The following is a 16,903-nucleotide window of genomic DNA, read 5'->3' on the forward strand; positions in this document are numbered from 1 at the left end:
TGTTCGAATCACACAATAATCCACGGTACCCATATGGCCTCTGTAAAAACTTAGTGACTATATAAACCATTCCAATTGAATGTGCAGATTCATCATTCATTCTCCTGAGGCTATTTTCTTTATATAATAATGTTTGATCAACCCATGAAATCTGCTTTCGTATATTTTTTGGAAATCACTCAACTTTCATGACTAATACAAATGCTATACACAGAGTAATTTGCCAATGTGGCTGAAACTTGGAGTGTGTTTCTTTAAGTGATGCTCTGGAAATATGCAATTGAAAAACTCACCGGTTTTGCCATCTCTGACTTTGCATGGCCTTTCTAAATACCCCCTTAAACCCCTTGCTTCATTGAGTTTGTATGCCTGTAGATTTTGAAAACCTGTTTGGGAATTACAACTGAGATATATCATCTAGATAAGTGAGAGCAATGGATGCCTCTCATTCCTTTGTGTAAATTTTTCCCCTCTTATCCACAGATACTTTACTTTTTATTCTTCTTTGCTTCTCTCACCATATTCAACAGTCTTCGTCTGCCGGGAGAAAGTGGATCATTGATGTTTGCTGGTATATCTAGAATCTCCAGGTTTAGGTGTCAAGTTGGGAAACCATTTCACTCTTCACTTGGCCAGAAATATCTCTTCCTCTCAATGTTTGTTGCAATTCACACTGATCCCCATGCCTATTGCACTACTGGGCATGGATTAAAATAAGTAGGAGTTGAATGTATTATCAACGTACAAATTCATTGCCAATTCATTCTCTATTTTACATCTGATAGGGCCATGAACACAATTGGAATCATTTATGTATTCTCCCTGCCTGAAAGCATACTACCTTGATCAAAAAGTTCCCGGAATAACCACCGTGTGGCGCTCCCATTGTTCCGATTTGAGTTCTGTTTTTTTTGTTAAATTGGTACATCTGTTGTTGATATTCCCTTTAAATCTTAGTGTCATAACTTGACATTTGCAAAAGTTACGTAGCCAAGAGTACATCTATCTCTGTGTGTGTTGGCGATTTTTTACAATTTCAGAAATGGATTTAAATTTGCAACAACGAACTTGTATTAAATTTTGCGTAAAAAACGGATTTAGTGGCGCACGGACGTTGGAAATGTTGGAAAAGTGTTTCGGCAACGATTCTCTAAAAAAAATGGTCGTTTACCAGTGGCACGAGCGGTTCAGAAGTGGTCGTGAGTCAATCGAAGATGATGAACGCAGTGGCAGACCATCGACATCGAAAGTCGGTGAAAAAATTGATAAAGTAAAAGAAATGTTGGTCAATAACCGCAAATTAACCATCAGAGAAATAGCGGAGGACTTGAACATTGCCTATGGATCCGCCCAAGACATTGTGGTTAATGATTTGGGTTTCCGTCGTGTAGCAGCAAAGTTGGTGCCAAAAGACCTCAATTTCATGCAAAAAAGAGACCGTGTTGACGTCGCAAAAGACATGATTTGCGAGGCTGAATCCGATCCCACATTCATCAAAAGGATCATTACTGGAGACGAGACGTGGGTTTATGAGTACGACACGCAATCCAGACATCAGGCAAGTGAATGGCGTTCACCAAATGAGCCGAGACCAAAAAAACCACGTCGTTTTCAGTCAAAAAAGAAGGCAATGCTGACGGTTTTCATGGATTACAACGGTGTAGTGCATCATGAATTTTTGCCAGAAGGCCAGACAGTAAACAAAGAGTATTATTTGGGCGTTATGAGACGTTTGCATGAAGCAATTCGCCGAAAGAGACCAGAAATGTGGGCAGAAAACTCGTGGATTTTGCACCATGATAACGCACCGTCGCACAGTGCTATCATTATTCGTAATTTTTTGGCAAAAAATGCAACAAATACCATCCAACAGCCACCGAATTCACCTGATTTGGCTCCCTGTGACTTCTTTCTGTTCAATCGAGTTAAAAAACCATTACGGGGAACGCGTTTTAGCAGCCGAGAGGAAGTAATGGAAAAATCGCAGGAAGCACTGATGGACATAACGAAAACCGAATATAAAAAATGTTTCGAGGATTGGATCAAGCGCTGGCATAAGTGTGTTGCAGTCGATGGGGATTACTTTGAAGGGGACAATATAGATTTAGATGAATAAACTTGTATTTTTAATTTTCTGAATAAATTCCGGGAAATTTTTGATCAAGGTAGTATGCTGCTCAAGCTTGTGTGAATAAGTGCACTGCTCTGCAGGCTATTTTTATTTTCCCTTATTTCTTAATTCTCACTCTAAAGGCAATTCAATTTATCATTATTAATAGATGAGAATTTAGTTATGCAGTATCAATGGAAATGGTTGTAACATGACATGTGCCAGAAGTGACAATGGATAACTTTTCTTTTAACTGCTGAACCTGTTTAGGGTGAATTAAGTATTATTATTAGTTTTTCAATGATTTAGATTTTTTGCTTTATTGTGGTGCTTAAAATGGGGTTGTATGTTTTACATGATATTGTATTTAATATTAATACCACAGAGAGAAGTAAGCGAGTGAATTGCTTTGGGTATTGTAAGTATTTGTTGAGTGCTATTTTCGATAGTCTTGTTGATAATAGAGTTTTGCACTAATTAGCAATTACAGTAGCATTGTTTTTCTTCATTAACAGTGGAGAGCAAATTGCGTAGGTTTAGGCATTATATGGTGGAATTTGAAAATAATAATGAACGAATGATTACACTTTTATACTAGATATTGGTTTGTTACATGGGCAGTTTCAATGTACTACATCATCCTTGTTTACAAAATGCAGTCAAGTTCCTTCTTATGTACATGTTTTCACAGTGGAGGAAGGGGAGGGAAATATATGGTGGAAAGTGGGAGAGGGAATGTGGCTTGAATGGAAGAAAGGGGAATAAGGGAAGGGGTAGCATAGGATAGCAAAATACAATTTTCAAAACAGTTTACACAAAGGGGAAAGTTTGCTTACCACTTGGGTGATTTTGCAGTCATCTCGGTGCACCATATCAGCAGCAGGAAACTGGATCTAAAGAGCAGGGGTCGTAGTTGGTGGTCGCCAGACTTAGGGGATTCAGATCTATGGAGTGTTGGGAAGAGAAAATCGTTCAATACACTTGGCACATACCAGGGACGGGAGAGGAGAGGGAAATAGGGAAGTGCTTCCCTGGGGATAGTGTTTCATGTTCAGCTTCATGTCCTAAGGGAAGTTGATTGATAGGAGGAGGGAGATGGAGGTTTACTCTAGGTCATTAAGTAGGGGTGGGGGGCTTGCTCTTCTTGACCCATTTGACAATTTCTTATTGTTCCTGTGTATTTAACTTTTTAAATGTGCCATTGAATTTAAAAAGGGGCAATTACTGTTATGTAATGTGGTCTATATCTGTGGGATGCTTAAGAGTGAACACTGATTTTTTGTTTTCTATGAAGTTTGGCATTATGTTAAATATGGCTGATGATTTGGAAAAAATTGTAAAGCATACAGTAATTAGTGACACCACTTGAAGCAAATTGTTAATAGCTTTTCAGAAAATAGATAATCTAAATCGCCAGAGTGTTCTGAAGTATGCATGTATGAAAGGTTTTGATTTCCTTAATTTTTGAAGTTTCATGTTGATGACATAAGATAAGTTTATTGTTTCAAAAAATGTGTTTATTCATTGTAGTAGAGACATTTGTATTTTTACACTTTTTTTATTTAGCATTTTAGCAAATGAGGATTAGGATCAAGGTCTTCACTTCAACGGGTATCCTCTATTTCTGAATTGTTTTGCCCAAAATAACTAAATTCTCAAATTATTGTTTTTTTATTTGCAAATGTAGGAAATTTGAAAAGATGTTATGTTGATACATTCTCACCTATGTTACCCTTTGATGGCAGAAAGATTTTAGCATGGAAATCCATTAGCATCACTCGTCTGTGTTGGCCCACTTCATTTTATGATAACTAGAAATGTGAAATTCCCAAGGATATATCCTGATTCATATTCAGTCCAAAAGTTCATTGTTAAAATAAAAGGCACTCCTGTTGATATTGTATTGTTTTTGACCGATCCTTTGACTTCAAATTTGAATAATGCTGGCAAGAAGTCTGGAATGTTATTTAATTTTCAAAGCCCAACAGTCATGGTCTTCATATATGTGTGGCAACCAACAGTCGCTGGGTTAGATCTTTCCTGTAAATTTTTTTCGATCCAACAAGTGCCTGAGCCAAATGAAATAAAGGATGAATTAGAGATTTTGTAATTTAAATATAAAATAATAAACCTCAGAATCCATTTCAATGCAACAATTTCATAGTGTAAAAGTCATTCGCCTTGACTGGGATTCGAACCCAGATCCCTCAATATCCGGTCGAGTGCTTTAGCCACTTAAGCTACTGAGGCGTCATCTTAAACTCTGAAAATTTGGGGCTTTTAAAGGAACTAAATGTTGTGACGAAATGCCGTACATACAATGTCACAGGCATTCGTATTCATGCGCGAGGCGCCACAGTCCACGAGGTTAAAGCCAACTTTAAACACTTATGGTGTTTTCACTTTGACAAATTCCAAAGAAACTGTGGGAGATACCGCAACAGTAACTTTTTAACGGAGTCATCCGCCAATGTGCATTTCAATGCAACAATTTCAGAGTGTAAAAATCATTCGCCTTGACTGGGATTCGAACACTCGACCGGATATTGAGGGATCTGGGTTCGAATCCCAGTCAAGGCGAATGATTTTTATACTCTGAAATTGTTGCATTGAAATGCACATTAGCGGATGACTCCGTTAAAAAGTTACTGTTGCGGTATCTCCCGCAGTTTCTTTGGAATTTCTCAGAATCCATTATGAAATGTTAAGTGTGTTGCTCTTTCTTGCAGGACACAAACTATTTGGCCAAAGTTATTCAGGCCTGGAGTATGACTATCGAGGCTTATTACATGTCTACACTGAGTTAGGAGAAGTTGAGAAAGTGGCGCAGTACTCCTTTGTGTTAAATCATTGGAAGATGCTGCGTGATTTGAATGCGCGGCGAGAAGTTCCTCCCCTTGATCCGACAGAACAGCCCAGGCCGGTGTCTGAAGTTGTTGCCCGATTCTTTGAAGTCCCAGTGGAGCCAACAGCATCAGCACCTCCAAAGCCAGAGCCATTTGCTGCTGTTTGATTGATGTGGTGCCCAGGATAAAAGTGATAAACCTCTTGAGGAAGTCCAATAAACCTCAGAACACTTCTGAGCTCCTTACCGAACCAATGCAAATTTTACAAATGGATATATTTGATTTTTTTATGAGAACCCTGATTTGAATCACAAAAGGAAGAAAGGTTCTTCATAAGGTAAACTGAATTCAGCAGTTAAAACTTTGATCTGAGCCCAAAGATTCTAATGGTGATTCCTTGAAACAGCATTTCTTTTTTGATTTGCTTGGATGGTGAATATATTTGACATTTTTACTGCAAAGCACATTCTACAGGTAGGAAGTGATTATAGGTGTTGAGTTTCAGTGAGAGGGGTTTTGAGAGCTCATGTAATTTTGTATAAAGCCATAATGGATTGACTTTAAACATGTATTATAATTTGTGCTTTTGTTAATGTTGATGTATCTATAATGGAGATCTGATAATTCATGTATTTAGTTTTACATTATCATGCGCATGCTTGTGACTTTCATGCCAAGCAAAGGTTTCAAGTATTTAGTTCATCCATCTTTGCTTGTGATTTACAGTGATAGTCATAGATTAAATAATATAGTTTGAGTGAATGATTGATGGGTGAATGTTGAAAAAGGGCATGCTACAGGTACTGTAAGGTACTGCATTTTTGTTTACTGCCATTCATTTTTTATTTCCTTCATCTGAGACCCTTGGTAAGAAGGGTCCAATTATCTTATTTCAAGTTTATTGTAATAAGCTGTTCCTACTAAAATTTTATTTCTTCATGTACAGCAATGGGAAAACCGAATTTTGGACAATAATTCTCTTTCAAAGTCATAGCATGTTGATTTGTTTAAGGATTTATTTTATTGAAATATAATTGTTTTTCATATAATTAAAATTTCACTGGACATTAACATAGATAAGTTATCATGAACAGATTAAACCACCGATGCATTTTAATTAACCTAATGACATGTATCTTTATGATGTTACTACATACTCACAAAGAACTGGAGGAGATGCCACGACAGTAACTTTAATGGAGTCATCTGCTAGAATGCATTAAAATTCACCAATTTCAAAGGGTAAAAATCATTTGCCCTAACTGGGATGGGCACCCAGATCCATTGACGTCTGGCCTAGTGCTTTCAGGGGCTTCACAGGAACAAAGCCAAGATAAATGATCTTTGCACTTTTAAATTGGTTTCTTTTAATGCATACTTACATTTGTCCATGTATACAAGTGTTTCCAAAGACAGCTTAACCAATTTAATTCCTTAAACATTAAGCTTTTATAAAAGATTTTGTATTGAGAGTAGTTAAATCAAGAAATATTTATACATAGTTGAACAAGAATAAGACAAGTGTTGCTCTGCTCTTAGGGAGTTATAATGAGTACTGTTCCATTCCAGATGTTTGTATTGCTTTTTTACTTTCAGGCTTGACTGATGTTCCACAATTTTCAATAAGTTTGATGATATGCCATTCTGATAATGGCATGCATATAGTCTTTATCTGAGTTACAGTTTTCAGTATTTTCTAATGAGCATGTGCTTGTTTTTCAGTTGTATAAAATGCCAGCACTGCTTAGAAAGAATATTATTGGGGTATTTTTTATGTGGCTGAACCAAGACTTAAAACTGTATAGTTTTCTGTATTTAAAAATGTGTAAGTTTCTGTGTATATATGTTTTTGTACTTTTTCTATATTGCATTTGAAAACCCAAATTATTGTTTATTGAGTTACAAAATGAATTTTTAGTCCGTGAAGTTCTTTCATCAGCTCTAGTTAAGATGCTTGGAACACATCAGAGCATATGATCTTTGATGATTTGCTAGTCGGTGGAAACAGTTTTTGAAGTTTTAAGATAGAAAAACCATGATTTTAACATAATGTGTGAGCTAAAATCAAAGTACTTGCTCATAGTGGCCCACAAAAGTTGATGTTTCTGTATTTTAAAGTGCTTCACTCCTTGCCATCAAGTAGTGACTAATGGATTGACAAAGTGATCCTTTCTTTCATTCCTTGTTCACGCACTGAAAAACAAGATGTGGTGGTGATAAGGAATGATGGGAGTTTTCAGCCATTTTGTAATTTAAAAATTGTTTCATAATTTTTATCTATGGGCATTTATCCTCAAAGCTTATTTTTATAAGTTAATAATCCGCTCATAGTCATTTTTCAAATGATTGTTTTAATTATGTTCATTGGAATTTTTAAGAATACTGTGGAATAAAATTCTTAGGTATGGAAATTAATTCATTACTTAATCAATGTGTCTTTGTTTTATTACATGCGAGGTCTGTTCAGAAAGTTTTAGGACATATTTTAAATGTTTTTTCATCATATGATATGGATTTTTTAAAATCTTAATGCCATCAACACCTTTCTCTTTTGTTGATATATTTCTCCCAAAGGAATTTTGACTACCTGAGCACCTATTGACATTTCTGCTTTTTATAAGGTATGCAGAAATGAAGAAGGGATAATTGTGGTGTAGGGTGTCTGGTTTTGTCGTATTAGGTGAGGTTTAGAAATGTGTTGGTGTGTAGTCTGTGTCCATTGAAACAATTCTTCTTTTCTCTGATGTTTCAAGTCGATTCCTTTTCCTTTCAGGGTATATTTTACTTTTGGGAACAAATTAGTGTCTGCTGTGGCTATATTGGGATAGTAAGAAGGTTGGGGAAGACTGAGGAAGGTCATCTCATTTTTTGTTCAGGACTGACTAGATAGCATATCCGAATACACTTTCTTTGTCATGCTGCAGTATCCAGTTCATGCAAAAGTATAGGACTCTTATAACACATTTTCAAGTCATTTTGATGCATTCAGGTAATAAAAGTGATGGACAGTTTGTCAGTCTGGTTGATATTTATATGGAGTGGCACCATCACAACAAAATATGTCCAACATCATAATGACATTCTTTTGCATCTACTGTGACACTTGAAATGGCTTTTCATCAGTCTCTTAGTGTGGATATTAAGTTCTGTGGACAACTTCCATAATACCATTCAAAACTCCACATTGATTTGTTGGTCTCTTTTGAAAAAAATCACCAAAACATGTTGCACAAAAGAGTTTACTGGAAACTATCAGTTAACATAAAAATGACAGATTACCTATCAGTTTTTTGGCTAAACAATGGTTCACTAAAACTACATACTTGCAATAAATGAAATAAGTCTGAGAACTTTTGGAGCACGCACCAGACCCTTAGCATCAGCAAGAAAACTCTTTTTAAACATTCCGGTATATCCTAGAATTATTTATTTATTGGTTTACAATAATGGTCACATTTATTTTTTAGTGAGCTATAGATTTGAAATGCTACCTCAGCATCTTCTGTAAGTCACCTAAATTATTGACTGAAAAGATGTGACTTCTTTAAATGGAATGAAAGTGTAATTTTCATTTATGTGGACTCGCAAAGTATGTCATCACCAAGTCTTCGCTTAGTTGGGGAGCTAGGGATGGTAAGAAGTTTCATATTTTAAAATATAGAGAGATAAAAAACCATAAACACAGTAATCAACCGGAAGGTCGTTTTGGTAGGTGATGGTAGAGTTCACCCAGTACTAAGCTCTTTATAGCGTGTGAAATTCACTCATCAGGTTAGGGGGGCCAGTGCCTTTCCCTGTGCCGGTTATGGTTTCCCAGGAAGATCTGGTACCCGAAAAGTCACATAGCTTGGGTGGAGCAGCAGGTGCCTAGAGTGCCTTGCCAGGGAATTGAATTCGGGACCCTCTGATTAGTAGTCTAACGCTCTACACCCTGGACTACCATGACCCACTATAGAGAGATATATCATCTTAAGTTGATGATATTCAAATTTGATATATTCACAGAAATTCTAATAATTTTTGCTACCACCGTATATTTTTGTTTATTCTGGGTTTTCCACTTCCTAATGAGAATATTTTGTAAAATAATTCAGTGGTGTATCATGTTTCCTTCTGTCTAAAAATCTAATTTGCTTTTTTTTTTTAAATATATCAAGTTTTACCCTAGTCAAATGTAAGTCCTAAGTACAGATGTATTTTCAAGGGATAGGTATCCATAATCACGAGGATGTAATGAGATTTGTCATATAAATACTGCAAAAATCAAAGAATAAATATATGGCTATTTTGTGTCGCGATCAATGACTTTTTTCTCTTTCTATCAGTAGCAGATAATATTGTGACTTTTTCATTATTAATCCTAATGTTATTTATATGTTACATTATTGTAATCATCAAATTCTTCACCTCTGTTGTTTATTGATTCATCTACATTACTTGGTGACTGAGTATTTTTAATTAATTAAGAGCCAAATATGGAGATTGATCAAGTATTTTCCAAGTTATTTGTTTTAAATTTTGTTTTCAGTGTTGGATTGTGTGAGAATAGGAAGACAGTACAGTTTTATTTATAGCTTATTACATAAATCTGATTCTGAAGGTTCTTTTAAATTACATTTTACATATTTGTTGAATTAATCTCATGCATGGCTCAGTGATTTCCACATGGGAAGTCGAAGAGCTCCTGCTGTTAAATACTATATGATTGGCGTATAATCAGTGCTTGTTTTTTATAAATAGAAACAAATTTGAGATAGAGTAAGGGTTTCTAATTGGTCGTCCAAGTGCTTCATTTAACGTACAATAGATGCCAACTGTGACCCTTGCACAGTAAATAAGTGGAATGGAAGTTTTTGAAACAAAAGTCAAAATTGAATTTTTGATTTCTCTGTAAAAACACCAGAGTATCTACTAATATCAAGCCAATGTAATTTGGATTAGTAATACTGGCTGCAGCTCATGCAGCACTTCTATTTATTTCTGGGACTGCAGGTTCACCCTATATATTGTTCAATTTACTTAATGTCATAGCGAAAGTATCATGTTAATATCAGTGTTTTTTTCCATGCACTTGATTCTGTCATGGTGTTACTTAGCAAATCACTCCATGAAAAAGTTTGGAATTGAGTAGCTTTTGCACGGAGGCAAATGGTATAATCCTGTGATTTATTTTTAGTTTCTTCATTGAGTATGAGATGTTATGAAATGTGGCACTTCTAAAGGACAGATAAATGTTCTTACTTGGAGGTTAAATTTAGAGATGAGGATATGAAAAGCATATTTCATCTAAAGGAATGCGTGTATGTAGCGATAAAGGCTGTGAAAGCATTAATACCATAGTGAAAGCCAGTTGTGAAATGAATTATTCACTGACTAAATAGCAAAAATGTGTCTCCTTTATTTAGGAATGTTTAAAAAGCATCTGGAAACATCATAATTTAATATATTGAAGTGTTTCAAAAATATTGTGACTGGAACATATGAAGGGGTTGGACTCTTCTCAGATTCTGCTCTTTTAAACTAATTGCAAATTATTAAGAAATAAGATATTCATGTGAAACAATTCAAATGGTCCATAGTATTTCTTTTTGTCACAATTTGATATTATTGGAGTTAAGAGAACACTGCATGCATTATGTACATTTTTAAGTTTTTTTTTTGTAAGGGATATTTTGAATATTTCAAAGCCAAAGGTCAGTAGTGTTTTTGATTTCTAATTAATCACTAACTTAATTGTGCCGTGAATATTTTAAAAGATATCTTCATTACCTTTAATTGAGACCACTTTGAATTCAGTGTTATTATATTTAAAAAAGTAATAGGAATTACTTTAAATGGAAGCTTATGGAAAAGTAGCTTTTGTTCAAAAGTTTGATTCTCTGTATTTCATACAAGTCAAAGATGCAGTGCACTGAGATTTTGTGCAAATATGTGTTACCTATGGTAACTAATGGTTTCTAATAGTAATGCCCTTAATTTCATGGAAATTAAAAGTGATCTGGCTGAAATATGAACTCTACTATGTTTATTTGGCAGGGAATAACTATATGGACAGGAAGACTAATTGCAGGAAGTACCAGGAAAATATCAGTATCTTTCAGTTGTACTTCATGGAGGTAATTATATTGGAGTCATGGTGTGTGGTTTGACTTGAAGCCCTCTATAAAAATCAAAAAGTGAAGAAAATTTTTGAAAGAATTTCTATCCTGTGAACTACTCCTGGGAAGGTGTTCTTAATGTAATTTGTTGCATTTCAGAGATATAACACGAGCTTTCTTTCAAGACACTCATATTTGTGACTGTGTGTTGATGCTGTTCCAGTGGCTAAAGTTGAAGGCAAAGGCAAGGATTTGTATTAACCATTGGAATTAAAAATGATAGAGTGCCAATTAGTATCTAGACATACCAAAATTGCAATCATTCCACTGCCTTATTAATCAGCAGGTTCTGAATCTGAAAATACTTCAAGTGGTCCATGCAATCAGCTCTGCCCAAGAGGGGGAACGTTCCAGAGGATTAAAGACTATGAGATTGCTTGACTTAAGAATTTGACTACCAAATATGAAAATCTACCACACATTTTCATTGGTAGTCCCAGCCAAGCATAACAGAGAAATTATGTTTGTTTGGAAAAAAAGAGGTAAGACTTTTCCAAAAGATGGGATTCATTGCTTTGAAAATATGAGATATATCTCATGGATATGAAATATGCATTTCCTAGTAGTGTAGGCTGCCAAGTTATCTCAACAAATTACAAGGGGAAGTTAAGTGATAACTGACATGCAGAATGCCTTGGCTAATTTGCTAAATTTGTCAATTGCATTGCAAAATACTTCAAACTAAAAAATCTGATTTTCGTTTAAATAGAATACAATTGAAAGTCAGTCGACTGAGTAGGTGAGGTTAAATGGTTGACACTTAGTAGATTTCAAGAAACCTGCAGGAGGATTTCCTCATTTATGCATGGAAACCAGCCGCTTTCAATGTCAAGTGATGGCAATATTTTTCCATAGTGAAGGTTTTTTTCCAAGTCTTTCACTCCAAATCTCTCAAAGCATATTGCTAGTTGACAGTGTTTAAAAAATAACAAAATTACCTATCTTTAATTATAATCACTCACTGAAAAATAAATTCAATAAACTTTATTTCCATATTTATATCATCTAATGGAGTTTTATATGATCTGGAATGCACATGCTGTGCATTGTTCAACATCTAGTTAGTTATTAGTCTATTCTCATCCCTCAGCAGCTTCTAGCAATAACTGAGGAACCAGAAAGCAACTTCATGGGTGACCTGTTTGATCATGCCTTGATGCATAATGATACCTACAGCTCAAATAAGCTTGACACTCAAATGCTTGATTTTAATCTTAATGCCTTCCTCAAAAGTTTCAGTGTTTCTCTCCCAGGTCCACCGTACCATTCTTAAAATTATGCATTCACATTCCCAACAATTGTTCCAATCAAAGAAAAGAAACAATGGCATGTATAAATATTACCTTTTGAGTTGCTGTTGGGTTGTATTGTAAGGAAGTGCCAGCTGTGAGGGAAATTAGTGATTTGTAGAATTAGAGCCGTTACAAGGTTTGATCATTAAAAGACGACTGATTTTATAACTTGTTCATTTTGACAGATGCAGCTTAATCGAACTTATCGCCCTCAAAGTACATGCCTTGGCTGACGACACATCTTTGCCAAAGTTTCTTCCAGCTCTCAAACCCTGCCTGGTAAGCCACCTTAGGGATCCTCTTCAGGTCCGCCGTACAGTTAGTTTTAACGTCTGCAATAGAGTCGAATCGGCGCCCTTTCAAGGTTGATTTTAACTTTGGAAACAAATAAAGTGATGAAGCCACGTCTGGAGAGTAGGGTGGCTGAGGGATCACGGAAGTTCCGGTTCTGGTGAAAAACTCTGTCACGATCAGCGCTATGTGAGCGGGCGCGTTATCGTGGTGGAAACGCCATGCATTGTTTCTCCACATGTCCGGCATCTTTCGGCTCACTGCGATCCACTGCCTCTTTATAACCTTTAAGTAGAAATCTTTGTTGATGGTTTGGCCTTGAGGGACTTATTCGTAATTAATCAGTCCTCCCAATCGAAGAAACACACCAGCATGACCTTCACATTGTACCGGGACATGCGAGCTTTCTTTGGTCGCGGAGAAGGAGGACCTTTCCACTTAGAAGACTGGGCCTTTGTCTCTACATCATAACCATAAACCCAGGTTTCCTCACCAGTTACGATGGTTTTAAGAAAATCTGGGCCGGCGTTGACTCGATCCAGGAGTTCCTGACAAATGTCAACACGTTTTTGTCTCTGTTCATCAGTCAGCACCCGCAGAACGAATTTTGATGCGACTCGCGCCATACCCAACATGTCTGTCAAAATTGTCTGACAGGATCCAAAACTAATGTTCACCTCCTCGGCTATCTCTATAACAGTTAAACGGCGATTTTCCCGCACCAAGTCGTTCACCAATTTGACATGGTTGGGGTCTGTCGAAGGGGAAGGCCTCGTCGTTCGCGAATCTTCATCTGTCGAGGTTCTTCCCGATTTAAAACGACTTTACCACTCAAAACGCTAGCTTTGACTCATAGCTTCATTAACAAAGGCTTGCTGAATCATTCCAAATGTCTCCGTAGCACTTTTGCCAAGTTTGAAACAAAATTTCACGCACACACGCTGTTCCTCTAGCTCCTTCATTGCGGCTGTTGCACGTGGCAACGAACAGATTAAGACACGTACCGCTGCTGCTGCGAAACGACTCGACGTAAACAAGAGCAACCTCTCGTTTTAGTCGTCAAATGTGTCGCTAGATAAGGCACTGTTTCTCGTTTCGATCCGTTGAACGGTTTGTGCAGAATAAAATCCGTGCGGCTCAGGCTTCATCCCACCTATATACCAGCCCGGACCCCGAATCCGAGGCCGAGCGGGCATAGGGAGGTAGGACGGTCCGAGAAGGACGGTCGGCCGGATTCTGGTCCGAGGGGATGTACCTCCAGGTCACATTGCGTGACAATTCCTTTATTAATGATACATATAACTGTAATACATCTGGGCAGGAGAACAGTACTCCTCTGCCTTTAACAAATGAGTGACTGACTGCCTGGTTATCACAAAATACATTAACGCAGGTGTCGGGTTCCGTAATGCTAAGTGCGTGGTGCGCGGCCATTAATGCGGCCAGCGCCTCCACTTCTAGGATGGGTCTCTGTACCTCCAAGGCCCGAATTTCCGTGGCCCCCACAAGTGGGATCACCCAGGCGACTTGCCATGGGGTGGCGTCGGCGTATACGTCTAAGATATATCTATAATTAGTGAAGTCCGGTCTTTTTTTGATCATACCTTGTTTGTTATTTTTAATGTGACACCAAGACTACCATGTTAGATAACATCAATAATCAACCTGAAAGTTGGTTTGATAGGTGAGGTTAGAGCTCACCCATTCCATTGGGATTTGAAATTCACACATTAGGATATGGGGGTTAGTTCCTTTCCATGTGCTGCCTGTGGTTTACCAGGGAAATCTGGTACCAGAATCATAGGGTTCTCAGAGGTGACCCTAGGAATCATCTAGACCCTTCGGTCAGTAGTCGAGCACTCTAACCATTAGACCACCCCATCTCCTTCCATGGTACGAGTAATGGGGCGTTTTCTGTTCATCCATATGATATGTAAAAAAAAGCCAATGTTCCTCTTCTTTCTTTAAGAACTTTGTTTTTCCTAAGTGCTCGATGCTTATTCAAGGAGAGGGCTAATACACTTATCCTTAATTTTTTCATTCAGTGTAATCCCCACTTTTCGTTTCATGCTGCCAGTTTCTTTAATTTAGTTCCACAATTGTTGTGTGTTTTCCCCAAAGTAACTAACTCCAAGCAGTTTATGTAATACCTACGCTATGGGTATGCTTACCCCTATGAGTCTGTGGGTGGAAAGAATTTCTGTTCTCGTAAATCATTATTACACATTTTTTGTGTTCAGCTGGAAATTTCACTCCTGATACTTAGGCCCTGCCATTGTTGTTCAAACACGCAGTCGTGAGGAAATTATTGTTGAAATGCCGTATTGTTTAGGTCGTAGCTAGTGGCTTGCGTGTTATATACAAAACCATTACAAAGAAGATGGCGAATCCGCTTCAAGGAAGTTTTCCGTGCGCTAATTGAAAAATGACGGGATGATGATCCACGATTCAGGAGCTGGAAGAGCACGATCATTATTTCCCTTAGAATATTTTGCATGTCGTCCTCGAGACCCGCCACGGTCAAAATGACTTGAGCATTTGCCTCTCCCACGATTCCGTAGAGGATTACCTACATGGGACGACGACGGATGCGACTCGCGGTTGGAAAGAGGGGAAAAGAGGGGAGCGCGGAAGCAAAATTGAAAAGCTCTCACCGTCCGTTCGTATCGTAGAGGTGGCGCTGCGGACGATCTCCCCGTCCCACTGATCCCATGCCCTAAAAAACCCAGTCGAGTGCTCAGTTGGAGACGCACGTTCCTCGAGTGAACCTGGGCTATCTTACCGGAATCGACCCCGTAGCTGGCACGCGCGCGCTCAGGAGCCAAGCGCTTCCTAGGTTCTTTCTTTACGTGCATTGAGTGCTGATAACCGTTAGGTACGTTCAATGGCTAAGCTTGTGCTAAGTTTGAGGTTACATAGCAGCTTCTCGTTTTCCCTGATGTTTGAATCGTGCCGTGTCGCGAAAGTTTCAGGAACTACAGAAAACTAATAATTAGAGAATTTTGGTGTCATCCAGAAGAAAATTCTCAGCTTTGTCGAGAGACATTCATTAGAAGAATATTGAGTGTTATGTTACCTTGGTATTTACGTCCCTTGTGCAAAGAACCGGCGGCATTGCTTGCTTCGTTAGTGATCACTTCGTCAGCGTAATTCTATCCTTCGAAGAGATTTCAACGCTCGTCAGAGTTACTGTCATTCCAACGCACCTAGGTAGGGATGTGATACCGTTGTTTCATATTCGAAATCATACATGTGATGGTGTTTGAGGGTGACAGTACGCCAAGAGTCCTCGGATGTACATAGATGCAACATTCTTTTAAAAATTCGTTTCTCTTGAAAATCGTTTCGCCAAACCAAATTAACGATGCTGAGTGTTTTTTTACGTTTATGTGGCTAGATCTATAGTGGATGTCATTTTAATATTAATGAACATGCACAGCTGGTGAGCACAAATGCTTTCCTGCGGCAATATGTGATCGAGGGATAATATTCTCTTCAATTTGATGTACTGATCTTCGTTATATTGGTAGTGGCCATGCATTACCATTAAAGTGGGCTTTTAAGTTTCTCCCCGCCGAAAGGGATCCCGGAAAAATCAGTTGCCGACATTTTTATTTCGGAAGAGAAAGTCAAACCCGAATATTTCGAAAAGCATTGCACTTAGTGAAAACCTTAAGTCTTATCGGGGTTTCCACACTCTCACTTGAGTTTAGGGCGGAACTTTCTTTCATTAGTAAACTTCGTCCGCTACCGGAACTCAGATGGAGACGAGCGTTCATCCGGTCAAGATGGGCTTTGAGGTGCCCTATGTTGCTCATCGGAGTCCATTGGGCTTTGCGGAGAGACTTGGTGACGTGAGCGCGGAGGGACCACCCTCCCTGGCGGCGAGAGGAGCGGCCTCTGCAGGCCTGGTTTTCGGCGGCGGGACCCTGGCTGTTCTACTCTTCCTCTTGGCCATGGCCGGGCTCTCGGAGGGGCAAACAATCTTCCAGTCCCGGGCGCCTCCCTTCTTCCCCAGAGGCACACTCAAGAAGCTGAGCGGAAAGCCACAAGCGACGGCAAAGTCAATAGGCCGCCCCCCTATGGTTTACCATAGTGCCCAAACGGTTGCGGTGGTGGCCCTCGGACCCGGAAAGATACTTATGGACTGTGAACTCATAGAAACTTAGTGAGTACCTACCCATCCATTTAATTTTCGCAGTTTCC

The 16,903-nt window shown here is 38.2% G+C and overlaps 2 protein-coding genes across 3 annotated transcripts in view; both read left to right on the plus strand.

Moving 5' to 3' along the window:
• The window catches only part of Pat1 (Protein interacting with APP tail-1), a 29,177-nt gene extending 21,483 nt beyond the window's left edge, over positions 1-7,694 (plus strand). For both annotated transcript variants that reach the window (XM_071586655.1, XM_071586656.1), the window contains exon 11: positions 4,840-7,694. In XM_071586655.1, the coding sequence (XP_071442756.1) occupies positions 4,840-5,123 (284 nt within the window). In that variant the 3' untranslated portion in view covers positions 5,124-7,694. The remainder of the gene's footprint in view (positions 1-4,839) is intronic.
• A 7,761-nt stretch (positions 7,695-15,455) lies between these two features.
• Positions 15,456-16,903, plus strand: part of LOC139689460 (uncharacterized) — a 32,406-nt gene continuing 30,958 nt past the window's right edge. Inside the window, exon 1 of the mRNA XM_071586592.1 lies at positions 15,456-16,865. Coding sequence (XP_071442693.1) covers positions 16,459-16,865 — 407 coding nt within the window. The 5' untranslated portion in view covers positions 15,456-16,458. The remainder of the gene's footprint in view (positions 16,866-16,903) is intronic.

Source organism: Hetaerina americana, unplaced genomic scaffold (assembly GCF_022747635.1).
Source record: "Hetaerina americana unplaced genomic scaffold, ioHetAmer1.1.p SCAF_24, whole genome shotgun sequence".
Lineage (NCBI taxonomy): Eukaryota > Metazoa > Arthropoda > Insecta > Odonata > Calopterygidae > Hetaerina > Hetaerina americana.